The sequence below is a fragment of the Telmatherina bonti genome (assembly GCF_933228915.1).
Source record: "Telmatherina bonti genome assembly, chromosome: 19".
In the NCBI taxonomy this organism is placed as follows: domain Eukaryota; kingdom Metazoa; phylum Chordata; class Actinopteri; order Atheriniformes; family Telmatherinidae; genus Telmatherina; species Telmatherina bonti.
Genome location: NC_136617.1, coordinates 22813981 through 22840697, shown reverse-complemented (window position 1 = coordinate 22840697; position 26717 = coordinate 22813981). Strand labels below are relative to the sequence as shown.

The 26717-nt window shown below is 40.2% G+C and overlaps 2 protein-coding genes across 2 annotated transcripts; one reads left to right on the top strand and one right to left on the bottom strand.

Moving 5' to 3' along the window:
- Positions 1–919: 919 nt before the first annotated feature.
- On the top strand, positions 920–21490 carry ankrd28a (ankyrin repeat domain 28a; the record flags this gene model as incomplete). Its single annotated transcript, XM_079259210.1, has 29 exons — positions 920–1075; positions 2498–2581; positions 3394–3472; positions 4844–4914; positions 5818–6018; positions 6182–6269; positions 6378–6520; positions 6660–6767; positions 6854–6958; positions 7467–7545; positions 7711–7825; positions 7978–8060; positions 8141–8204; positions 8447–8515; positions 8696–8836; positions 8930–9041; positions 9164–9190; positions 12406–12480; positions 12594–12795; positions 12994–13081; positions 13744–13861; positions 17109–17328; positions 17436–17523; positions 17602–17685; positions 17777–17925; positions 18015–18097; positions 20392–20474; positions 20553–20644; positions 20748–21490. The coding sequence occupies 29 exons, from the start codon at positions 920–922 to the stop codon at positions 21044–21046; spliced, it is 3306 nt and encodes a 1101-aa protein (XP_079115336.1). The 3' UTR covers positions 21047–21490.
- Positions 21491–23650: 2160 nt separating this feature from the next.
- On the bottom strand, positions 23651–26032 carry btd (biotinidase; the record flags this gene model as incomplete). The annotated part of the gene is made up of 6 exons (XM_079259027.1): positions 23651–23923; positions 24010–24573; positions 24660–24837; positions 24925–25076; positions 25253–25402; positions 25829–26032. 6 exons carry the CDS (start codon positions 26030–26032, stop codon positions 23651–23653), a joined length of 1521 nt encoding a protein of 506 aa, XP_079115153.1.
- Between the last annotated feature and the right edge of the window lie 685 nt (positions 26033–26717).

The following is a 26717-nucleotide window of genomic DNA, read 5'->3' as shown; positions in this document are numbered from 1 at the left end:
TACTTCAAAACTATCATTACACTCCACATTTTTGTTTTGTTTTTATTACCACAGTTAAAAAATGCTAATACCTAACATGGATATAAACTTGCATATTGTAAACCATCTCCATCCAGTACATGATATGATCCCAGAATTGTTCCTAATCTGTCCCAAATTCTTGTTAATCTTGTTTCTTAACGTTCCTTTAACTTTTTCTTCTTTTCTTTTCTTTTGTTCTTGTTCATTTACTTTTTCTAGCAAGTTTTTCCTGTTTTCTACTTTTCTTCTCTTACTGTTGTTCTTCTTAGGTAAATTTATCTTCTGGTTTCTTTGTGTTTTATACAGCTTTGGGTACCTGCTTAGAATTATGTCTCTCTCCCTCTTTCATTTTCTTTCCCCCCTCCCCTCCCCCTTCGTCTCCCCCTTCCTCTCCCTCCCCTTTGAAAGAGCTGGCTTCAGCAGTCTGCCTGAAACAAGCGATGCATACCCACACATACATTGGATACACTGCTGCCCTTCTGCGATCATCACAGGTTCTGTGTGTGTGTGTTTTCCTGGCTGCAGCGCAACAGTCAGACTATGTAGCTTCCTGCGTGCTGCTAGGCAGCACAAGCTCATTCTGCCGCATGCCTCTTACCGCCACCATTACGCAGAGGAATTCCCTGCTGTCTCCGCTACGACGGCTCTCATAGTGTGTGTTGGTTGAAGAGGAGGATTCATGCTGCAAATGAACACTGACAGCTAGAGGACAGAGCTGGATTTGCCATTGGATTTTACATAAAGATGTGCAGCGTTTGTTTCCACGGGAAACACTCTTTATGGGATTTTTTGCTGACCTTTGTGCTGTGGGATTGCACACATATGTAGAAGGAACTCGGTGTCTTTATGTGTGTGAGTGAGAGTGAGCGTATGTGTGGTGTGTGATTGTTTGTTCCTGATGCGGTCAGAGCGGGCTAGCCGTGTGTGTATAGTGGTGCTGGAGGAGGTGGAGGAGGATGAGCCCTCTTCTTCATCCCCACCTCCTCGGCCCAAATCATCTCCTGACCATAGAACCCATCATACCTCTCGAAAGGCTGCCGCTCAGGATGACAAGGTGAGATGGGTCCTTTGTTGTAACAAAACCAGTTTGTCTCATTTAAATGTTTTTGTTGCAGGTTTTGCTTCTTTGGGCATATCTGCAGTTTTGTATGAAAACCATGTCATTGGCTGGAATTGTTAGCACACCCGTGGACTCCCTGATTTGAACATTTGTTGAAGTACAAACATGTCCTGTTGCACAAAACAACAAAGCACTGCTAGCACATGTCATCTGGCTATAAATATAGCACCAGTATATGTCATTGGTACATGAGATTATGGATGATGATGATGGATTACCATCAAAGATCGGTCTTTGTAGTTCCCAGTGTTGGATGGATAAGGTGCTGCTTAGTTGCCGAAACATAGTAATGAGTGTTTTCATCCTATGAAAGCTTCTCTTTGGATCTTTCATTGAGAAGAGGGGTAGGATTTAGAGACAGTGTGCTGGCTTTGATGACAGAATTTGTCCTTGGGGTCTTTGTGTAGCTTTACTGTCACTTTTTCTTGCTCATTATTTTAATAAGTGTGACAGAAATGTTGAGATTGTAATGCTGAGCATCAGCTCATCTGTAAAATAATGCAGGACAAGCTACAAAGTTTAGGATAAAGTTTTTCATTTGGAGAATATTTGGTTTTGGTTTCATTATTAATGTTTTCTCCTGTACTGTTCCCATTTAAGGCTAAATTTATGTCTCACAGACAAAAAAATGCATATAAACAGTGCAGTCTTTTTAACCCAGAGTCCAGAAATGACTTGTTTCAAATATTACTTCCCATCCCTTATAATTTGCATGTGATCTTTGCTTCCACTTGTACCATGTCTCTTTAAGGTTTATCGGAATCCAAAGTCAACACTGTTTACAGATTCCTCTTATTAAAAGGCAGCAGCATGCTGCCATACCAGCTGTTTACATTTATGCACAAGAGCATAAACTGGGGTAGGAGATAGTAAAAGAGTTGTGCCCGGAGTTTTATTGCATGTCTCATTTACTTGCAGTTCTTCCTTCTGGTAAATGTATCCTCTCTTTTCAAGAACATGAACACTTTGTAAACAGTCGTCATGTTGTGGAGCAGATGAAACATTTTTCTATTTATAGACAGCTTTAGTGTTTCCATCATGTTTCCATCAGTTTTTTGCATTTTAATCAGCTTAACGATGTAATGTGACAAGAGAGTGCAACCTTAAGCTCTCACGGAGAGGTTGTGTGTATATGTGTTTGTGTTGCATCCTGTAACTGCTAGTTTTATAAACAATAGGTGATGTACAGCCATATGTGACCATTGAGTCTGTCCTAGTCTGGGATTATACTTTATGTGCGCAAGACTCTTCCATTTGTAACTATCATAACTCTTACTAATAACATAGTTGTCACTCAGCATAGGAAATGAGTGCCTTGAAAATTGAAGATTCCTCTTCTTTTTTTTGTCTGTAAAGCCATCACTGTTAAGAGCCATCTTCAACGTGGACCCAGATGAAGTTCGCGCTCTCATTTTCAAGAAAGAGGATGTCAACATCCAGGTAAGTACCAGTTTCTCTGTCTCAGGTTGGTCAGAAGTGTCTGATTTTACCAGAATTTCTCCTTCCAAAGAGTATTTGATAGCATTGTTCTTGCTTCCCTGTGATTTTGTCACTGTGGCTTCAAGCTCAGACAAAACTTGGTGCATAAATGACAGCAATTAAAAAAAAAAAAAAAAAACTCAGATAAGTGCATACTGAATGACTGGCAGGAGGCTTTCTGGTAGCTTTCCCAAATCAAAGCGGTGTCAGTTTATATGACTTCAGCCCATCAGACTTGTTTAAGGATGTAACCTTTTACCTGATCTCTCCTTTTTTGTTGGCATTGCATTTAGTTTTGCGCCGAGTCCTGCTGCAAATGTTTTCTCCGTTTATACTGCGTTCTGCTCTGTTCTTTGTTCTTGACCTGTGCTTCTGTCTCTGCTGGTCTTTATTGCCGGGGTCAACTCACTGATTTTCCCTGGAGTCAGCACATTGGTTCAGGCCTGCTGAAGTCACATGACTTTTGTTTATAGCCCCACTTTGCTGATTGCTCTCTGCTGCACTGAAACACACGGAGTGGGGATGATGCAGCAGGGTGTGCTTACATGATGGAGTGAAGTAAAAAATGAAAGTGAAGAGATGAATTACATTTGTCCGCTTGTGGTGATAGTCTCATGTTTCCCGTGGTCTGCTACAGTGTAAGGGTTATAGATTTTGCGCCCTTAACTCATCGTGTGTGTGTGTGTGTGTGTGTGTGTGTGGCTATTGTTTGTATGGAAGAGACATGGTGGTCATTCTTTAAGCTGTAGTTCTGTTTTCTTATGGTCTCTCAGGACAACGAGAAGCGGACTCCGCTGCATGCTGCAGCCTACCTGGGAGACGCTGAGATCATTGAACTGCTTATCCTCTCAGGTAAACTCCACATCTCAGCCTTTCTAGCTACAATCTGTCAATCCATTAAGTTGTTTTTTTTTTATTTTAATTTCCACTTAATACCCTTCTCCTTCCGTATCAATTCTTTCTAAGCTTAAAGGTGCACTGTGTAACAAAATCAAATGTCAATGACAGAAACATTTTGGTTCTGTAGATGTCTTATATACTTTACAAAAATAACAGTTATGTTTTGATTCTCTTTCAATGAGCAGTTTATGTCTATTTTTTAATGGGTCTGCATATATAGCAGCTGCTGTAGTTGTCACCACTTTTCCTATGGTGTCTCTGAATGAACAAACAACTCCATGTGAAGCTTTGTATGATGGGTGAATCTTTTGGGTTAAGTAATTCCTTAACAGGCACATTTAGGAAAACAGGATAAATGTACACAATTTTGAGTTACCTGTAGTGTAGTCATTACTGCACGAGATGCCACTGGATCCTCTTGCAGATTAAGGCATGCTTATCTCAGGATGATTTTTGGCTACGGTCCATCTTTATCACTAGATGTAAGCAATTCTTACACAATACACCTTTTATGCATTGCTTTAGACCCTAGGCTTCACCAGTTGTTTTCTGTATCCAGGAAGGTCAAATATAATTGAAATGAAGATAATTAGTTATTCATTACTCCAAAAAAAGATACAATGAGCTTTAATCAATCTAATTTATTGAAGTTATCAGTAACCACGTAGTTTGTTTCCACCAGTTTTCTATGAAGTTCTGCATTTTTCCTAAACTCCTCAAAGTATCTGTGGGTTCCAGTTAGTTGTCGTCTCTCTCATACCCACCCATTACTTTTTTTTCCCTCAATAATTTCCACTCCCTGCTCACAGCCATGTGCTGTTTTTATGATAATTGGCAAAATTTCTTGTGGTGTATCAATCCTATTTTTTTTGGCCCCTGAAATGAGATAAATACATATGGAGGAGGGGCTTACATGTAACACAAGAGTAGAGTGGCGTGATTGGCTACGTGCGTGACGATCCGCTTGTGCTGAATGTTTCTCAGTGACGTGAAAAGCTAGTAACAGGTGTGGCTTAAGGACTATTTTAGCTTCCCAGCTATGTCAGTGAGGCTCACCGGAGTTAGATACCTTCTAGACACTGTTGGGTCATGTGTTTCTGTGTATGTTTAGTTTGCTCTTTAGTTTATTAGTTTTTTTTCCTGGTTTTCACTCCGTTTGCTATTTTTGTTTCTCTATAAATGTGTTTCTAAGGTTTTCACGTAAAAGCACAAACATCATAGAGACAGTCAAACGTAAAATGATCAGAAAAGACAAGAGACTAAATAAAATTGAAAATCCCACTGTTAACTTTCCTGATATTTGTTTCTCTTCTCTCATTGAAGGAGCTCGAGTTAATGCCAAAGATAACAAGTGGTTAACACCTCTTCACCGAGCTGTGGCTTCATGTAGTGAGGTAACGTAATGGAGAGTTGGTTTTACCAACAAGGCTGATATGTTATTTGATTTTAATACTTCTTGGACCACTCATTTTTTTTCTTTTTGTCTTTTAAAAATTGACAAAGAAAAAAATCTAGTGACTTTCATCGCATAGAGTAAATAATCAACCTGTTTGTTTCCAGTGTGGGGATTCTGTTGACTGAGAAGTGGTCTCAGGCAGATGCAGTCTCACATCACAACAGAGTTCACACAAAGTACACAATGTTGTCATCGTATCGCATTTAAATGTAGCCAAAATCATCACGCAGACAATGTCTTTAGCTTTAAGTGGCAGATAATTTTGTCACATGAAACTGTGCTTATAAAATCAGGGTTTTATTGCAGGTAACCAGCAACCAAGCTGTAGCAGCTTCGTCTTAATGTGCTGCTTCACAGTCCCAACTTTGCTCTTGTTTTACTGCCAGATAACAGAAAACTAAAATACTTTAAAGAGAGCAACTTTAGGCAGAACATGTGAGCAAACAACTTAGGAGAGGAGCAATGCTATTTGAAATGCTTAAAAAGCTCAGAAGGCATGAAATATTTTTCGGAAGCCTTATAAGCAAATATATTGCTGTTGTGTGAATTTTATCTGGCATTTAAGACATGAATGAATATGACCACTGTGCATCTGATGTGTTTGTTTAACCCTCTAATTCTGCACCTATTCTTCTTTGTTTATTATACCCTCACTAAGACAGTTCTTTGTGTTTGTTGGCTTTCTTGGTGCTATTTTCAACATGAAAGCTCCCTAAGAATAGCAAAGAATTATCTAAGCACCCCCACAGCCACCTCCAAACATTGGCATGTACTTTGCTAGAGAATTGTGCCTTGTCATCATGTGTCTGTACAGCATAAGACTTGTTATATATCTGTACAGGATGCGGTTGCAGTGCTGTTAAAGCACAGTGCAGATGTAAATGCTCGGGACAAGAACTGGCAGACACCGCTCCATGTAGCTGCAAGCAACAAGGCAGTTCGCTGCGCAGAAGCTTTGGTCCCACTGTTAAGTAACGTTAATGTATCTGACCGGGCAGGACGCACTGCCCTGCACCATGCTGCCTTCAGTGGACATGTAGAGGTTGGTACCTTTCTCTTAAATGCACTCACACACACACACACACACACACACACACACACACACACACACACACACACACACACACACACACACACACACACACACACACACACACACAGGAAAGCAGACATGATCACCTGTTCACTTTTATTTTGGCTGACAGATGGTGAAGTTGTTGCTGTCCAGAGGAGCCAACATTAATGCGTTTGACAAAAAGGACAGGAGAGCTATCCACTGGGCAGCCTACATGGGTGAGTTTGTGACGATACTGTCATTTTATTAGATGAAAAAATGCACATTTTTAGCTGAGTGAATTCAAACCTTTTTTCTTTTTTTTTTTCTCACTCTCACTCCATCAGGTCATCTGGAGGTTGTGAAGTTACTGGTGGCCAGTGGAGCTGAGGTGGACTGTAAGGACAAAAAGGCTTACACACCACTCCACGCAGCTGCCTCCAGTGGCATGAGCAGCACCGTGCACTACCTGCTGAGCCTGGGTGTCCACGTCAGTACACAAACACATGCCCACTGGCAATCTCACTAAAATGTTTGTTTAATTTCCAGTAAATATGCAAGCGGCTTTAACTTACTTGGATATGCTACTAGTTACTAAAAGGAAATCACGGTTCTTTCTCTCTTTATAGGTGAATGAAGTCAATGCCTATGGCAACACACCACTTCATCTGGCCTGCTACAACGGACAGGACGTTGTGGTCGGTGAGCTCATCGAAGCAGGAGCAAATGTCAACCAGGTGTGTAAGCGTCACTGCACTAGATAAGATTTGCATGTTTACTAAATGCGTTTGCTTTGATAGTGTTGTTTGGTTCTTCACTTCAGGTGAATGAAAGGGGATTTTCAGCACTTCACTTTGCTTCCTCGTCTCGCCAAGGGGCACTGTGCCAGGAGCTGCTGCTGGCCCACGGAGCCTGCATCAACTTGCAGGTGTGTCTCTGCACAAATGCAATCTCATATGACTGCCTGAATTCACAGATTCAACTGAGAATCAGTTTTTTTATATAAATGATCTGACCAAGGTGGGTTTATAAGCTGTAAATCTCATGTGTGTACACTATGTACTGCAGTAAAAAGATCATTAGAACATGCAGTCTGCTCCATATTCAGCAGAAAGCTGAAAGAAGAGTGTTGTGAACACTTTAGTAGCTGTGATGGAAACTGATATTAGGATTCCCACAGCCTCAAGATGCAAGGCCATATGGAAGATGGAGGTGGGAGGAGTGACTCCCTGAGGCAGCAAGCTGCTCAACGATTATATATGTGTGGGTGTGTGGCCTACTATTGTGTCTATCTTCACTTTTGTTCATTCTAAGTTTTTTGTAACAGTATTAGATTCCCTGTAACTTGTACAGGCACCTCAGCACCACTACTTATAAAGCAAAGCTGCCATCGTATTCACTCTTTCTCTCTCCCCTGTCTCCATTCATCTGTCCAGAGTAAAGATGGTAAGACTCCCCTTCACATGGCAGCTACACATGGAAGGTTTTCCTGCTCCCAGGCCCTCATTCAAAATGGTGAGAGGCCCCACAGAAGGCTTGCTGTTTCACACATGGACTGATTTTTTTTTTTTTTACATGTCAGAGTAGGAAAAGAGACTTTTGTGTGTTCTGTATATTATTTAGATCTTTCTCTCTTTTGATGGAAAGACACATGAGGACCTGTTGTTTGTGTGTATGTAGGAGCTGAAATTGACTGTGAAGACAAGAGCAGAAACACTGCCCTTCACATCGCCGCCCGCTACGGTCATGAACTCATCATCACAGCACTCATCAAACACGGAGCCAACACTGCCAAGTCAGTAATACCTAACATGCTGCCATCTGAATTTTTTTGTTGATATACTCTTTAGAGATAAGGAACAAAAAAGGATGGGATACTTTGATGTCTGGAGACGGCTAAACTGGAGAAACCTGGCCTATAATGGCTTGTCTGTTTTGCCTTTTCAGAAGAGGCATTCATGGGATGCTCCCGCTACACCTGGCAGCTCTCAGTGGCTTCTCGGATTGCTGCAGGAAGCTGCTGTCCTCAGGTACATTCATGCTGATACCATTCTTGCCATTGAAATATCCTGCTGACATCCAAATTGATGCTGATTGCATATTTGTGCAGGGTTTGTCATAGACACCCCTGACGACTTTGGAAGGACCTGTCTACATGCTGTTGCAGCTGGAGGGTGAATAATTTTGCTTACTGTGTTGGTTATTATCGTTTTCTGTCTGGGTTAATGTTTCTGGTTTACTCGCCTATTTTACTGCATTATTTTATGACATGTTTCAACAAATGAATGCTTACTTTATATAATGTCTTATATAAGGAAAAGAAACGCTGACATGAAAATGCTGAAACTGACACATTTCTGTATGGCTTGTTGGTTGCAAGATCACTTGTAAAGGTTAAAGTTGTCTTTTCCACCAGGAACTTGGAGTGTCTGAATCTGCTGTTAAACATAGGAGCAGACTTCAACAGGAAAGACAATTTTGGAAGGTAAGAGAAATATGAAAATACCTGTAGATTGTAGGAATCTCACTGCTGTGCTAACAGGATAGCTGGGGAAATATGACATAAAAGATAGAGAGAGAATAAACTGTACATACATTTTTAAACATCTTACAAAGACCTTACTGCCCTGATTTAAAGCCAGTGTTAATTCTCTGACCCTTCCAGGGCTCCACTACACTATGCATCGGCAAACTGTAACTATCAGTGTGTGTTTGCTTTGGTGGGCTTCGGAGCAAGTGTTAATGAGCAAGACCAGAGAGGCTCCAGCCCCTTGCACTACGCTGCTGCTGGTGACATAGATGGAAAGTATGTGCAGCTTTGTGTTTAATTTCCACAGTTTAGTCACACATCTCTAATGTCAAAGAAAGGCTGAAATCTTTACTTTTTGGTCTTTGTCAGATGTGTGGAGTATTTGTTGAGAAATGATGCTGATCCAGGAGTAAGAGACAAACAGGGTTACAGTGCTGTGCACTATGCCTCTGCGTATGGGCGCACACTCTGCCTGGAGCTGGTGAGTTTAGTTACTACGTATTCGTTCTTGCAAATCTTGCATGTCCAGAGTACAGTGTGTGTACAATGTTTAAAAAATTGAAACAAGTCATGAAATAAAAGACATTTATCTGTTTCCTTCAGATTGCAAGTGAGAGGCCTATAAATGTGGTAAGAAAGACTTTTCATTCACCTTCTGAGCTCTTACAAATAGTAGCCCTTTCTGTTGTAGTGGAGGAGAAGCAAATCTGCTCACAGCTCTTTATCAGATCACACCTGACATTCAGATGCATTTGTTTCACATTAAAGTGTGTCATCAGATCTCAGTATTCTGATACAAGACCTTTTTCTAGAGAACATTTTTAAAATGCAATAAAAATGTACATTTGTAATTCCTAAACCCCTAGAAATCTGAGCATGTTTTTTTTGTTGTTGTGTTTTAATTCTTTCATTTTATTTATATATATATATATATATATATATATATATATATATATATATATATATATATATACACTATTCACAAAAAGTTAGGGATATTCAGCTTTTGGGTGAAATTTCACAACAAGCCTAAAATGCATTCAAACCTGTGCAGGTGAACTTAATGTGATCTTCTCTAAGCTTTTAAATGCACATGTCCAACTGGTAAATGTTTCAATAAATTTTGCACAAGTTGCTGTTCTCTAACAAGGAGCTTAACGGCAAAAATCACGGCAGGTGTGTGATCCTTGAATTGACCAATAAATGTCCTGGTTCAATTAGAGCTGGTGTTTAAACAGTTGTCCTCATCATGCTGTTCACATTTTGACATCATGAGACCAAGACGACACCTAACAATGGAACAACAGTCCCTTGCCATTGCGATGCTTCAAACAGGACGTTCTCAGACAGAAGTGGCCACTGAGCTTGGAGTGTCACAGAGTGTCATCAGCAGGTTGCAACAGAGATATGGAGAGACTGGAAGAGTCACAGAAAGGCCTAGAAGTGGACGTCCTTTGGCCACATCCCGTGCTGATGACCGCTACATTGTGAACACTGCCCTGAGAAACCGGATGATGAATGCCACTCAACTCCAGGCACGTTTAAGAGAGGTGAGAGGCACCCAAGTGTCACGTCAGACCATTCGAAACCGTTTCCATCAGCGTGGTCTGCGTGCTAGACGACCTGCACGGGTACCTGACCACACCACCAGGCACAGGCATCATCATCTTGCATGGGCCAGGGAGCATTTACGCTGGACAAGGAACCAGTGGGCCTCAGTGCTGTTCTCTGATGAAAGTCGATTCACACTGAGCAGAAATGATGGCCGGCAACGATGTTGGAGACGTCAGGGAGAGCGCTATGCATCAGCCACTGTTGTCACCAGGCGAGCTTTTGGTGGTGGCGGTGTTACAGTCTGGGCAGGGGTGTCCACTTGGTACAGAACTGCCCTACACTTTGTGAATGGTACAGTGACAAGCCCATACTACCTGAATAACATCATTAATCCAGTGATTGTGCCCCTACATGAACAGCACAGGCCTAATTTCATCTTCATGGACGACAATGCTCCTGCTCATCGAGGCCGCATCATCAGGGAACGGCTGTTGGAGACTGGTGTACCTCAAATGGAACGGCCTGCACTCTCTCCAGACCTGAATCCCATTGAAAACCTGTGGGATCAGCTGAGCCGTCGTGTAGAGGCTCGAGACCCTGCACCCCAGAACCTCAATGACCTGAGGGCTGCTCTTCAAGAAGAGTGGGATGCCATGCCTCAGCAGGCAATAAGTTGCCTTGTGAACAGCATGAGACGTCGTTGTCAAGCTGTAATTGATGCTCAAGGGCACATGACGAGATATTGAGATGTTCAAATTTTTTGTTGTGGTGTAACTACCATTGTTGTTACCTTTTGTGTTGAATGAATTTTTTGAGATGAGGAAATCAGTAGTGCATCCTTCTACTTAAATGTCTTACTTTTATGATATTATATCACTGTAGCATGAACATATTGCATTTTCCATAAATTTCACCTGAAAGCCAAATATCCCTAACTTTTTGTGAGTAGTGTATATATATAATATACATTTTTTTATAATCTGAAATGTCTCAAAGAGACATAGTCAAAAAGACTATGAAGAGACAATCAGCTCTTCAAGAGAAGGAATGGGGGGGAAAACAAATAGATTGGGACCAGAACACCAGCACCCTGAAAGCTAATGCAAACCGTTCCCAGTTTACCACTGAAAAACAGAAGTCTGAACAAAAACAAACTGACATCCCCAAAACTGATATTCAATGACTGAACCATCACTGAACCCAAATATGACACAATTCAGCTCTGTCATACCACCAGCATCCTGAAAACAGACGTTGGCACTGTTCACACGAGAATTGGTTCAGAAAAATGGCAGAAATCAGAGATTACAGAGAAGATTGAAAAGAGACGTTGAAAAAGAAACAAAAAAAAAAGTAAAACATTACAACTCCAGACAAGGAAGAAAGACTTAAAATAGACAAGAAATTAAGTTGTGGAGGAAAATCAAAAAGACGAAAGAAAACCATTAAGGAATGGTGCGTAAAAGATCAACGTTAACATTAAAGAAAAGTGTAAACTTGCAGAACAGAAGGTGCTTGAAGAGGCAAAAAGGGAAAAAAATACATTTCGAACTACTGAGCAAGGAAAGAACACAGGAGAAGATGTGGTTAGATTAAAATATTGATCAGGGAAATATTAAAGGAGGAAAAATAGTGCTGAATCAGATGACCTTGACCTTGAAACCAGATCAACTTAATGATGAAAAGAGAGAAAATGTGGTGCTAAAAGCTGATTGGGAGAAAAAGGGAACACAGCTGCAGGACTAAACAAGAAAAGTTGAGTGGAGTTCCAGAGAGTAAATCCAATACGGAGACAGGAAATTTGTTTTGAGCTGAAGACAAAAACAAGTGGACGAGGAGACAAAAAAGAACTAGAAACTTCCTCACCAGTAAGTCAGCTTGGACTTACTTGTTTATTATATAAAATTTCATATTAACTGTCCTGTCCCATTGTTTTTCTCTCTTCCAACGTTCCTATTTTCCTTTTGCATTTTCCTTTTGGAACTCATCACATCAACTGGATTTCTAGTTGATTCCAGTTGTCCATTTGAGATCAGTTCACCAAAGATTGTTTGGACAACAGGAGACCTGCAACTATTGCAAACATATACCTGAAACTCCTTCTGACACACATACCATTAAAAAGCCTTTGCTGTCTACTTTGCACCTGATTGTTGTGTCTGATAAAAGTTTAAAAAATAACAGAGCAGAGTGATGTTAGAATTTTGTGTCATGTAGTCAGGGCTATGGCTCGGTGTGTGTGCGAATCTGGATCTGAAATGTGTGATGTATGATCCATTTTTCTGTTTCAGTTAATGGAGACGACAGGAACAGACATCCTGAGAGACTCAGACTGTCAAGCTTCGCTCAGTCCACTCCATCTGGCAGTGAGTTTAGGAATCTCATGGAGTTCTTGCACTATGTCTGTTATATCCAGAATGGGACTTACTGATGGTAATTTACAGTTTAGGTTAATACCAAAGCCTTTCTCTTCCCACAGGCTTACCATGGGCACTGTGGAGCACTAGAAGTTCTTTTGTCATCCCTGGTTGATGTCGACGTCCTCAGCCCAGAGGGTCGGACACCACTAAGTCTGGCTTGCTCCAGGGGGCATCAGGAATGTGTTTCCCTACTGTTGCATCATGGTGCCTCGCCCATGACCCGTGACTACATACACAAAAAGACAGCCTTACATGCTGCAGGTATACCATCAGAAACTTGCCACAGACAAACAGATGGCTGTGGGAATCTTTTTGAAGGGGACACTGACATATATTCCAGCTTTTTTTTTTTAGTGGAAATCACACTTTATAAACTATATTGCAGTATCTAAAAATAATTCTTACTAATCAGTAGAAAAATGGCAAACCACAGCATGTGTGTGTGTCTGTTTGTTGTAGCTATGAATGGCCACCCAGAGTGCCTGCGCCTGCTTATAGGCAACAACGACCAACGTGTTAATTTGGACGCACAAGATGCCAATGGCCAGTAAGTGTGTATGTGTGTGTTCTTAGACAAATTGCCTCAGGTTGGAGGCTTCCTTTTTTTTTTTTTTTTCACTCTTGTCCAGCATCCTGACAGCAGAATGGTGGTTGTGCTGAACACATTTACTCTTCCAAGAGGAGCCCGTGGATAATACGGCTCCCCTTGGTTCTCAAGCTTTGTTCTTTACTTTATTATTTGTTTCAAAAGTCTGTTATTTCAGCTTATAACTGCTGGATCGATATAAAAAGATAATAATAAAGAGAAAGGATGAGGGAAAGAGATAGAGGAAAATAGACAAATGATGGAGAGAAAGAAGAAGAAAAAAAAAAACCTAAACAAAAAGTAGAAAACAACTCACAGGAACTGTCATGTCTTCTCTACAGAAGAACATCTTTTACATTGCTTGAGAATCCAGCATCTAAAATTTCAAAGAAAGCACAATAGACATCCTGAGTAAAAACCAGAAGTAACTACAGACAGAGCAGCAGCAGATATATGTACAGGGATGTGGGTGTGTGTTACCATGTTGGTGGTACAGATTTGAGGCTTCTTGATAAGTTTGTTATCCTGCTGTTGTGTTTGTGGATGTGTGTGTAAGTAGTTTCAGGTGTACACTAATTAAAATAATCTTATTGGGTTATGCCATATTTCCACCCCATCTACAGGACTCCTCTGATGTTGGCAGTGCTGAGTGGACACACAGAGTGTGTGTATGCTCTGCTGAGTCAAGGAGCCAGTGTGGAGATTCAGGACCGCTGGGGCACGACAGCTCTTCACCGCGGGGTGAGACGTTCAAACTCAAACATTTACAAAGCGGGGGAAAAAAGCAATTCATACGTTTACTTTTATCTTTGCCAAGCACATGAAAGCAAAATACCTTTTTTCTGCCATCTTCATCTCATTTGTTTATATACATTCTTTTTTCCTGCAATACAAACTTTTTGAGGCCGTTTTAAAACCAAAAAAAAGGAGGGGTGGCGGCGGCAAAAAAAATTGTTGGGACAACTTAAAAAAGAAAATAAAGATGATGTTATTTCAAACCAGTGATATCAAAAGGTGGGCTTAATCACACTTTGGCACAAAAGCAGGATCCATTAAAAACAGCAGCTGTGAGAAGCAAAGGTGGGCAAAGGTTAGATGCTGGGGCGGCTGTAGCTCAGGAGGAAGAGCAGTTGTCCTTCAACTGGTAAGTTGGGGGATTGATTCCAGGCTTCCCCTGAAATGCCGAAGGGCAAGACACTGAACCCCAAACTGCCCCCCGATGTGTATGAGTGTGTAGAATGAATGTGTGTGTGAATGGGTGAATGTGGCAAGTAGTGTAAAGCGCTTTGAGTGGTCTGTATGACTAGAAAAGCGCTATAGAAGTACAAGTCCATTTACCATTTAGTCCATAGGTGTGCTGAGGATCTTTCTTAAATAAAACATGGAGAGTGTTTTAATATTTCTACATCTGAAGTACAGAAGTCTACTATTCAAACACAGAAGTGCAGAAGTAAACTCACAAATGCCACTTAAAACTTGACTGTACCAAAAACGATGCCTTGTGTGACCCTGACTGAGTTGGCGTACACTTCCTTGACCTCAGAAGGTCAAATGACCAAATTGTTATGTTATGGTCAGTTTTTGTTACAGTAAGGTTCAGAGTTCTTGGCAAAGCTTATTTATAATATTTCTCATTGCAAAAACAATGCAGAAGATGTCATTGCAACATAAAAGCAACACATACTGCCTTGAAGTTAGCATCTATTTCCAGGAATGTTTATGCATTTATTAGCAATGCAAAACTTCTGAGCATGTAACGGACATAGTTGTGGAAGAAGAGAATGTTGTTAATGCAGGGTCTTGCCTGCTATCCTGAACTGTCGAGAATCAAGTGTGGTAATAATGACCCCGCACCTCCTGCAAACTTTAAAACATGTTTACAGAAAGAATGAGAAAAAGTCAGCTATTGAAAGGTCTCATTGTTTTGTGACCCTCAGTGCCAGAACCCATTTTAAGCGTTGTCAATAGACACAGCAGTTTTACAAAATAGTAAAAGCTTTCTTGTCTAAACTTTTTGACACAATATGCCACAGGCATGTGCCGCAAAACTGATATAGAATATATATTAAATGAGGTTAACATGTTAAAATATCTATATTTTTTAGAAGTAATACATTCTTTTTAGAATTACTACAGGGGCTTTTTTGCATTTTCCATACAGCCCCAACTTTTCAGATTTGGGTTCTGAATGATATGTCTATTGTCTTAGAGATAAACAAACAATTAAAAACAACTTTTTGTAGATCTGTAGAAAGCCTTCTTGTCTGCGTAGAACTGCTCACTCTCACAAAGGCCACATATTAAATGGATTTTATCCTAATTAAAATTATTTTGAGAGAAAAGAGTCTATTAAACAAGGAACCCACATCTCATAGTTTTATTACTGACAGCATGATCGTCAGGACTCATCTGTAGGTCTGTTTACAGTATGACATAACTGTCATACTGCCTCTGTATGAGCTCATTGTTGAATTATGCTGTCAATCCTGAACAGAATTTACTGCTCATGTTACAATCCACAAGAAACCCCTAAAGATGTGGATCAAATTAAAGCTACGGAAGCGTAGAGCTGTCATCCTCATAAAAAAAAGTTTGGGCCTTATTACGTTATAACGTGATAGTTTTATTGTAAAAACGTGAAACGTATCACGTTATAACGTGATAGTTTATTGTAAAAACGTGAAACGTATCACGTTATAATGTGATAGTTTATTGTAAAAACGTGAAACGTATCATGTTATAATGTGATATGTTTTATTGTAAAAACGTATAACCACTTGAACGCTGGAGGGATTACATCTCTCAGCTGGCCCGGGAGCGCCTTGGGACCCCCTGCAGAGTTGGCGAATGTGGCTAGGGAGGGGGACTTCCCTGGTTATGCTGCCCCTGCGATCAGACCCCCGATAAGCGGTAGAGGAGGGATGGATAGATGACACTTCGATGCACCGATGATGTTTGCATTCGTAGCGATTCTTGTGCTGCTCAAGTTTCAATGAGAAATGATGCCACGTCATGGGGATTGGACTCATTTTTCCTTCTGTACAGACCCATGCCTTTTAAAACTGTCCTTAAACTATGCATATTTATTACAATGGATCAAAAGTGTTCCAAAGCACCATAATTTCACAATGTCTCAACCCAAGTATGAAGAAATACTCTTTCAAGTCCTGTAAATGAGCCATTTGTGATCTCCTATCCACCCCGCACACAATTTCCTCATCTGAAGTCGAAAATTACCAAGTTCACGTTGTCAGATACATGATATTTTTCACGTTTTTACAATAAACTTATCACGTTATAACGTGATATGTTTCACGTTTTTACAATAAACTTATCACGTTATAACGTGATATGTTTCACGTTTTTACAATAAACTTATCACGTTATAACGTGATATGTTTCACGTTTTTACAATAAACTTATCACGTTATAACGTGATACGTTTCACGTTTTTACAATAAAATTATCACGTCATAACGTAATAAGGCCCAAACTTTTTTTTTTATGAGGATGACAGCTCTACGCTTCCGTAAAAAGCAGTTTCTTTTTAAAGTCAAAGATTTAGATTTTCATGACTGGACTTACGAGATGTATTTATAGAGACCCAAACCACTGTTCTGCAGGTTTTCTATGTATCCCTGTTCCGACACACCCGGCTTCTATTAAATGGACCCAACAGCCAATGAAGTTCTGCACAATGACTGACTAGTTTGAGTCAGGTGTGTTCGAACTGGGGAAACATGAAAAACCTGCAGAATTGTGGCCCTTAAGGACTGGAGCTGGGCACCCCTGCTGTACGGGGACATTTCCTCTTTCTGCTTCTCTGTTTCTTTTTTTTCTTGGTTTTGTAGTTACCTCAATGACCTCACAAAAGAATAAAGTTTGATTACTTAATTAACTAATTATTTACATTATTAAATTCCCTTTATTTTCATTGAATAAAAATCTTACATAATGTGATCATTGTTTTGACATTTATTTTGCACAGGCTGCAACAGGCCAGGAGGAATGTGTGGAGGCCCTTCTGCAGCGTGGGGCTACCGTGTGTGTGAAGGATATCCGGGGTCGCACCCCACTAAATTTGGCATCAGCTTGTGGCCACGTGGGCGTCCTGAGTGCCCTGCTGCTGACCACCAGCATGTCTCATGATCTTACACACCTTACTGACAGTCAGGGCTACACGCCGCTACACTGGGCCTGCTACAACGGTATTTGGACACAGAAGGCTGGAAAAACATGCAAACATTCCTGTTTGGTAAAATGCTGTCCTAAATTAGCATTTATGTGTATTGTGCCTGTTCTGTCTGTCTTCTAGGTTATGATGCTTGCGTGGAGGTGTTGTTAGAGCAGGAGGTATTCAGGAAGATAAAAGGCAACTCATTCAGCCCACTGCACTGTGCTGTGTAAGATACCAGCTGTTTCTAGGCTTGAATATTTGGAATATGTGGTTCAAGGTCATAATGACAGGATTTTCTTTTTAGTATGAACGATAACGAAGGAGTGGCTGAGATGTTAATTGACTCCCTGGGGGCAGATATTGTCAACACAATGGACTCAAAGGGAAGGTGAGCAAAGCAAACACTGTCAAGTTGCAAAACATATTTTTTATTCTTTAAACAAAAACAAAATGTATTTGTAACTGTGTTGTTTTTGCAGGACCCCCCTTCATGCTGCAGCCTTTTCTGACCATGTGGAGTGTGTTTCTTTCCTTCTGAGCCATGGAGCTCAAATAAATGTCGTAGACACAGATATGCACAGGACGCCGCTTATGATGGCAGCTCTGAACGGACAGACCAATGCTGTTGGTGAGTCAACTTACTCTGGCGCACAGTCGTTTAATACGTAGCCTTTGCCTTTTAGAGCTTGCCCATGTATTTGTCTCCATATATTACAGAGGTGCTGGTGAGCAGCGGTAAGGCAGATTTGACTCTGCAGGACATAAACAGGAACACTGCTTTGCATCTAGCTTGCAGCAAGGTAATAATTTATCTGCTACAGGGAAGATTTATTTACCCATGTAATATTTCTTGGGTTATAGAGAATTTAAGGCTTTCTACAACTTGTCCTAAGGAGGAGTTCTTTGACATGTTGGCGGAAAATCAGATTCTTGGATTTGCTCTGATTATTTAGTTCATGTGAAGCCAAAAGTATATTTTAATATGGTTAAAACACATCAGCTGTCCTTTTTATAACAAAAAAACAAAACATTGACCATGTTTACATTCGAGTTTTAATGCCTTGTTAATTCCCCCCCAAAATTTTAAGAGATGAAAAACGACCACATAAAAACCTAATTCTGTATTAAAATAACAATTCTGAAATAAAATTAATTCTGAAGTGGCTGGTTTATTCTCATTTTAAATGTGAATTAATTAATTCCTCTGTCCTATAAACAATTCCTCTCTACATTAATTCTGTTTTTTTTTTTGCGCATGCTTGTTAACTTGCCCTATAGCAATGACACGATAACATAACTAAAGACAACATTAGTACTGGGACTTGAGTCAATGAGAATCCTTTTGTCATGTGTTTATACCAGGACAGTGGTCAAGCTAAATTGCCTGGGAAATGTGCTAGTTAAATAGCCTGGTAAATCTATAAGCTAAATAGCCTGGTAAATCTGTAAGCCAAATAGCCTGGTAAATTTATAAGATAAATAGCCTGGTAAATCTATAAAATAAATAGCCTGGTAAATCTATGAGCTAAATAGCCTGGTAAATCTATAAGATAAATAGCCTGGTAAATCTATAAGCTTAAAAGCCTGGTAAATCTATAAGATAAATAGCCTGGTAAATCTATAAGATAAATAGCCTGGTAAATCTATAAGCTAAATAGCCTGGTAAATCTATAAGCTAAATAGCCTGGTAAATCTATAAGATAAATAACCTGGTAAATCTATAAGATAAATAGCCTGGTAAATCTATAAGCTTAAAAGCCTGGTAAATCTATAAGATAAATAACCTGGTAAATCTATAAGATAAATAGCCTGGTAAATCTATAAGCTAAATAGCCTGGTAAATCTGTAAGCTAAATAGCCTGGTAAATTTATAAGATAAATAGCCTGGTAAATCTATAAAATAAATAGCCTGGTAAATCTATGAGCTAAATAGCCTGGTAACTCTATAAGCTAAATAGCCTGGTAACTCTATAAGCTAAATAGCCTGGTAACTCTATAAGCTAAATAGCCTGGTAAATCTATAAGCTAAATAGCCTGGTAAATCTATGAGCTAAATAGCCTGGTAACTCTATAAGCTAAATAGCCTGGTAACTCTATAAGCTAAATAGCCTGGTAACTCTATAAGCTAAATAGCCTGGTAAATCTATAAGCTAAATAGCCTGGTAAATCTATAAGATAAATAGCCTGGTAAATCTATAAGCTAAATAGCCTGGTAAATCTATAAGATAAATAGCCTGGTAAATCTATAAGCTAAATAGCCTGGTAAATCTATAAGCTAAATAGCCTGGTAAATCTATAAGATAAATAGCCAGGTAAATCTGTAAGATAAATAGCCTGGTAAATCTATAAGCTTAAAAGCCTGGTAAATCTATAAGATAAATAGCCAGGTAAATCTGTAAGATAAATAGCCAGGTAAATCTATAAGCTAAATAGCCTGGTAAATAAATAAGCTAAATAGCCTGGTAAATCTGTAAGCTAAATAGCCTGGTAAATAAATAAGCTAAATAGCCTGGTAAATCTATAACTGTAGGCTGATCTATAAACAGTCAACAGGTGCCAAGATCAGACATACTATCAGTGTGCAGTTTAACAGGCCTGTGCCTGAGCAGCTGCTTCAGAAGTTGAACTGTTCATAACTTTACACCGCAATCTGCTTGAGCAGAGCTAAGAACCTGACCCAGAATTTAATTTACTAATGCAACACATCATCCTGCTCAAAGTGAATGAGAAGTGAGATCATTGATGACATACGTGTGTAGGTGTGCATGAACAGGACAAATGCTGATGTCAAGTACAGTGAAGCTGTGTAGTGACACAATTAGTGAGCTTACAACAGTCTTTTTGAAGGAACATGCTCGTCTGTCCTCCCTGTACTTTGCTCAACTTCTAAAATTCTAGCAAAATACATTTATTTGGTGTGTCTACACATCTGAGTTGACTTAAATGAGGCTTAATCAGGAACACTCATTCTAAAGTTGGTAACATTTTACAACAAGAGTAAGGAAGGTTAATACAATGTAACAATTTATCATTTGCAACTATGAGACTTTTATCTTATTAATACATTTTTAATTTCACTGCCTGTTACTTTCAGGGTCATGAAACAAGTGCCTTGTTGATTCTGGAGAAAATCAGCGACAAGAACCTCATCAACTGCACTAATGATGCTCTCCAGACGTATGTAGCTCAGAGAACGTGCACCCCGCTGAGCTCTGATTTGACATATATTAACAGCATGTGTCCCTTCCACTGCAGGCCACTGCATGTAGCAGCCAGGAAGGGACTGACGGTTGTGGTCCAGGAACTACTGGGAAAAGGAGCCAGTGTGTTAGCAGTGGACGAGAACGGTCAGCTTTCATCTCTCTGTTGTAGACCTCAAATCTAATATCCAATGTTAAATTGAACTGGTTAAAAAAAAAAAACTTATTTGTTTGCTTTGTATGTCCCTAGGTTACACTCCAGCTTTGGCCTGCGCTCCCAATCGGGATGTAGCTGACTGCTTGGCTCTCATCCTCAACTCGATGATACCCACCTCCCCTATGGTTACCATAGCAGCCATACCTAGTCTGTCCCTTACACAGACAGTCATCAACCACCACCCCACCCCCAACCACATCTCTAAAGGTGTGTCCTTTGATACCCCACCACCGCTTAGGCCTGACCACGCTTCATACTGCAGGTCAGAGCGGCCGCTGTCCTCTGTTTCTGCAGACGATGAACTGAACGACTCGGACTCAGAGACATACTGAGGACGATCAAACCCCCATCATTTTGGCAGGCTGGCCAGCCACTCAGGAGCCTTAACAAATCACTGACAGTGAACTAAAAGATGGAGAAAATTGAAAAGATTATTTTTTAAGTAAGCTTCACATCTAAAAAATAATCTTTACCACATACGTGGTTCCTTAAGGTGCATATCCAGGTGGAAAATAATAAACTAAAATGTAGATTAAGCTGAACATACATTTTCCTTCAGACAGCACTGCATGGTCAGTTACATGGCCAGTATTTTTTAGATTTTAAAGCAGTATTTTACTTTAGTGATTTAAACTCTTTTGGTTCGCAGAAATACTCTAAAGTAGTTTTAAACCTTTTCAGAAAGTATCCTTCAACTGGAAGAACAAGTGGAGAAAAGCTCAAAGGACAGCTTTTTTTAAAGCTTGATTATCTGAAACAACAGAGGGAGAATCTTATGGGACCAGCTGATGAAGGATTTTTTTCCCAGCTGTACAGTTTTATAGTCAGGGTTTTCTTTTTCTTTTGTTTTTGTGCTATCCTGGCAGATGACTGTCCCTCATGGACATTTGTTACGCTGTGTAAATGATTAGGAACCTATTTTTTTCCCAGGAGGAAAAGTCACTAATAAATTCTGCGTATTTATTCCAAGCTGAGATTTAATCCTTGTGAGCTGATTGTGACAGCCGATGGATGTTAAGACCTATTTACTGTACAGCTGGTTCAAATGTCAGCTGACTGACAGCGTGAATGGTTGGCTTGTGGGATTGATAACTTGCAATACTGTAACTACAAACCCTGTTTCCAGAAAAGTTGGCTTTTTTTTTTTAAATGCAAAAAAAAAACTTGAATTTGTAATTTGTTCATTTAAACATTTGTTGAACAAACATGAGTGCAAAGGTAAGGAATAAGGCATCCTCGCTGACTAACTATTAAGATAACTTAAACAAATCTACAATATATTGACATTGATAATCACTGTTTCCTTTCTGATAACTTTTTGATGCTTTGAAACTGATTATATTAAATGCTGCAGGGTTTTTTTGTTTTGTTTTGAGGAAACACTTTTTCTTTTTCCCGCAAAGCACAAGATTTCAGCTACTCAACAGTCTGCAGTGATTGTGTGGTTCTCCTCTTTGTGATTATAAATACATTTTCAGTAGGAGATAGATCTGGACTGCAGGCAGGACAGTCAAGCACACACACATCCTCTATGGGGCCACTCTGTTGTAAGTCGTGCAGAACAAGAGAACAAGGGCATCATGCTACTGAAATAACAGCTAACCTGCCTGGGAGACAAGTTGTCCTGATGGAAGAACTTCACACTCATGTAGCCCAGAATCACCTCCATGCCATCATAATATCTGATAACAGATTGGATGGTTTTCTTATCTTCCGCACGCTGAAGCCAATGTCTGTTTACATAAAAGCTGCTGAAACATGAGGTCATCTGACCACAGATCACATGTTGCATTTTGGATTAGGTCTTATGTGAATGCATCTTTAATACCCAGTGCTGACACCCTTGCCTAACTTTTCCTTTGTTCTTGTGTCTATCAAACAAAAATTCAAATGATCTTTTTTTTTTTTTTTTAAATTTATTTTTTTTAGAAAACTTGCCAACTTTTGTGGAAATAGTGTTACCATTTCATGTCTGTGTTCTGTACCTGAGATGGGCAAGGTGTTGGCACTGCCTGAGTGTGCGTTCACAGTAATATTCTGACTATTGACCTTAATTTAGATAAGCCAGTATTAAAGGTATCATTTCTTTACTTGTTCCACATAGTATGTTCCACTAAGTTCCCATTTGAGCTACAGGAAGTACTCTGATAAATGTCCTACATTCTCATTACTTTCCCAACGTGCAACTGCAGTAAATCCGTTGTTTAATTCACATCGTAAGGAGCACCGACCTGCTTGGGTTTCTTCCTCTTTCTGTTTTTTCTGATCCCATCAGAGCAGGTGTTATCAAATCATGCGACAGAAACAAGCAATTCAGTATTTTATAAAGAAGCTCAAAGAGCAGTGTTCTTACAAAAAGCAAAGCCAAAGTAATTTATTATAATCTAATTAAACCATACGCTCAATTTGATTATTACTTAATCCATGTGGAATTATTTAGGTTATGATAAACTGCTATTACAAGGCTGTGTTAATCAGAGAGAAGTGTGAATATCAGAATACCACTGTGTATGTAAACATTGACAGTGTGTGAATGCGTGTGTGTGTGTGTAAAAGAAAGATTGCCTTTTTAGGAACATGCAAATTTTGGGCAGGTGTTGGATGCTACTTGGTGCAATGCTTGTAAAGATTAAGTAACAGATGAATGAAAAGTGTTTTTGATTTATTTTTGTTTATATATGACAGAGAATGTGTAACAAATAAATATCACTGGTCTGAATATGAATTTTGTATGTATTTATTTAAGTCGTGATTGCTGCTGGTCATAAGCAGGATTATTTAAACCTTCTTTACCAAAACAAATTTAAGGTGTGAAGAAGAATCCTCTCTTAGGACTGCATACCAGGGAATGTATATCACTGTGGCTCGCTGGGTGCTCTACTAGTTTATTTTTGTCCTATTATGAATGTTTGATTTCTTTGCATACAGATAAAAACTCATTCATTGTCTAGGTGGTACATTCGTCCATACAGACATGCAGTGACCAAGCCCCCATTTATGTTTGAATGCTTCATTGACACTCTCCCATCTGCAGTTTTCTCCAGCTTCTCAGGCTGCTCCAGAACCAGATGGCTTGCCAGAACCACTGGGTAAACATATCTGGTCTCAAACACCCCTTCCAACAGGAAGTCCATCTTAGACTCGGCCTCTTCCACCTCCTGTCCGCAGGAGCTGACCTCCAACTCTGCACAGCGAACTACTGCGCAAACCTGAAGAGGAAGACGAGGTAAATAAATGAGACGCGAGTTTCAGAGATATACTGGTTTAGAAAATTAAAAATTCATGTCATTTCTACCTGCAAGGTGTAATTTCCATTCACTGTGTGTGTCCCCGCAAATGCCCCTAGTGCATAGATCTCTGTCCTGTTGCCTGATGCCACCCTCTTGTACTGAAGGTGACAGCAGAAAGTGCCATCGCACACGCTGACTTCACCCTCTGTCCTGTTTAAGAGGACAAATATAAATGGGTCGTACATCATGGATGAAGTGAAAATAGGGTAAAAAGGAGCTGAGAGAGAAGGATCAGCGCAGTTCTGTCTGTGGCAGAAACCAGAGTCTGTAAGCATTGATGATGACCCCTCCTTTGTGGCTGCACTCTGTCCCACCCACAGTGGGTCTAAAACTGGCACCCTGGCCACCACAAGCTGGCCTTCCTCTGGGTCTCCTTTCAGGGCGTGGTGGTAGGTGGCAGAAAGAGGAGTGTAGATCCCACTTCCTGTCATGATGAGTCGATCGTTACGAATGTTGGCAGCCAGCAGAGTGATGTTTGCACCCAGACTAAATGCTCGCTGAAACTGGATTGAGTCCAGTAGGGGGAGCTGGTTCATCCAGGCTGTGGGGTAGATCAGCTGACGCACACCCTGAAAAAGGATCAAAGAGAAGACGTAAGAAGATAAGTCAGCCTAGTTTGTTTCAGCTGTATGTGTGTGGGTGTTGTTTTTAATACCCTTTCCACCAGGACTACCGTTGGCTCACGAAACAGGATATCAAAGCAAATGATGAGGCCAAACCTCCCAGCGAAAGGTGTATCAAATGTAATGATTTCAGCTTGTGGAGGTGTGTTAAAGGCCTCTTCAAAGTAGAGGTTGTGTTTATGGTAGCGTGAAACCAGCAACCCATCAGAACTGTGTGATAGAAAGAATATTATTTAGAATTTGCACAACAGACTAAGAATTTTTGTCTGTGCATTTAGTAGCTGGTTTACTCCGTACCTAAAAACTACATTAGTGTTGAACTGCCAGCGTCCATCAGAAGGACAGGATGAGGAAGGGTCTGTGTTTAGGGGACAGGGTTGCAGATCAGCCATGTTTGCTACCAGGTAAAGGTTGTAACGGCGGGCCATGCAGCTCAGACGTTGGAGAACCTGGGAGAAACACACACAAACCCAGCATAAACAATGCTGCATAAGTGGAGGCGCTGGGCAGCATGGGTGTGACCCTATCTCAAAAAGTGATAGAAAAGTTTGTCATTTTGGTCAAAAATAACAAGATCTTAATGACTACATGCTTGCTAGCATCAAATCTAAATGTATAACTAAACCTCAGTGTTGCTGTATCTGCCTGGCTGTGTGCAGGGGTTCCAGTCCTCTTTCTGAGGGTCAGGAACAGTTTCTAAGTAGCCAGAGATGGATGAACGAGTGTAGTTGAAGCCGTGAATACCGTCCTCTGGAAACACCAGGATCTGGGCACCCTGAGTGGAGGAAGAACAGGGAAATGAGGCAGGGGATGTGTCATTAAGATGTACTTACATTAAACCCATCTCTGTTGGGACTGTAGGGCAAACCATGGATGATAAGCACGGATCTCTTTGTTTATCTTCAAGTTACCAAACTAGAATTAGATCCTAATTCGTTGCGATTATCTAAGTTGCTAAAGATTTCCAATTGTCTGAAGGTAATAAAGTTGCATGTTTAGACTTCAAGGTTCAGTTCAGTAAAAGTCTGAGTTAAAATTAAGCTGCAACAAGATGCCATATATAAAATTCTAGCTTCATTTTATGTCTTTATTACTCATTATAGAACTCTCTCTAAATGAATTGCTTCACAGATGTGGAACCTGCATTAGTAAAAAATAATAATAATTTAAAAAAAAATCTGCAAACATTAGCAGTCCGTACTTGCTGCGCAGCCCGGGCAGCCTGCTCCTCGTAGACATCCAGGTTTCTCTGCATGTGTTGCAGGGCGTCTCGGCGGGACAGGGAGACGTGGGGCTCCGGGTTCAGAATTACTTTATGCTCGTACACGGCTGCAATGTACGAGGAGTCCGCAACAGCCACTGTTTGCCCAAAACCAACACTGACAAAGACAATAAATAAAAACATTTTGCTTTTCTAATGAATGATGTAAAACGGAGAGGTCAGGAGTCCTCTGTGAGGTAGAGCTGACTGGCTCATGATTCTGTTGTTAATAAGTGAACAGAACATTCCTTGCGAAATAGTATTGTGTTTGTTGAGTAAGTTAGAAAGATAAGAAACAAAGGTCCATGTTTTTGCATGTAATACTATGAGACAACTCTAATTTTGAAAGTGCACGAAAGGAAGTACAAGGTTCGTCACCCGGAAGGACTTTGATAGATTTCTCTTACGTTCCCTCTTACTGCGGTGTCCTTGCAAGATGGTTTGTAGTACAGTTTTCTCATAACTTTTAATTTACAAGTTTAAACCGACTTCAATCACTGACTTAGGTAAACATAATCCTAATAGCGAAAAGTTGGTTTATAAGCTTTCCAAACGATTCTAACTTAGTGTATTATTATTGCACGAAGGCGCTGCTTTACAATGTCAGCAGTTCCAGGGGACCCGGTGTCAAAATCCAGCCAAATGTTGAGGAACTGCTGGAGCTGCAGGATCATCTCTGGTGGAGGTCTGATCCTCTCTGGAGCATATGTGTTTCTTGCAGCCCGGAAAGTGATGCGACATGGCGCACCGACCACCATGGGGACGGTGGCGCAGATAACGTTTGCTGCAAGTGGGTTTTACAACACTATTTAATTTATTTTTGTTTGCT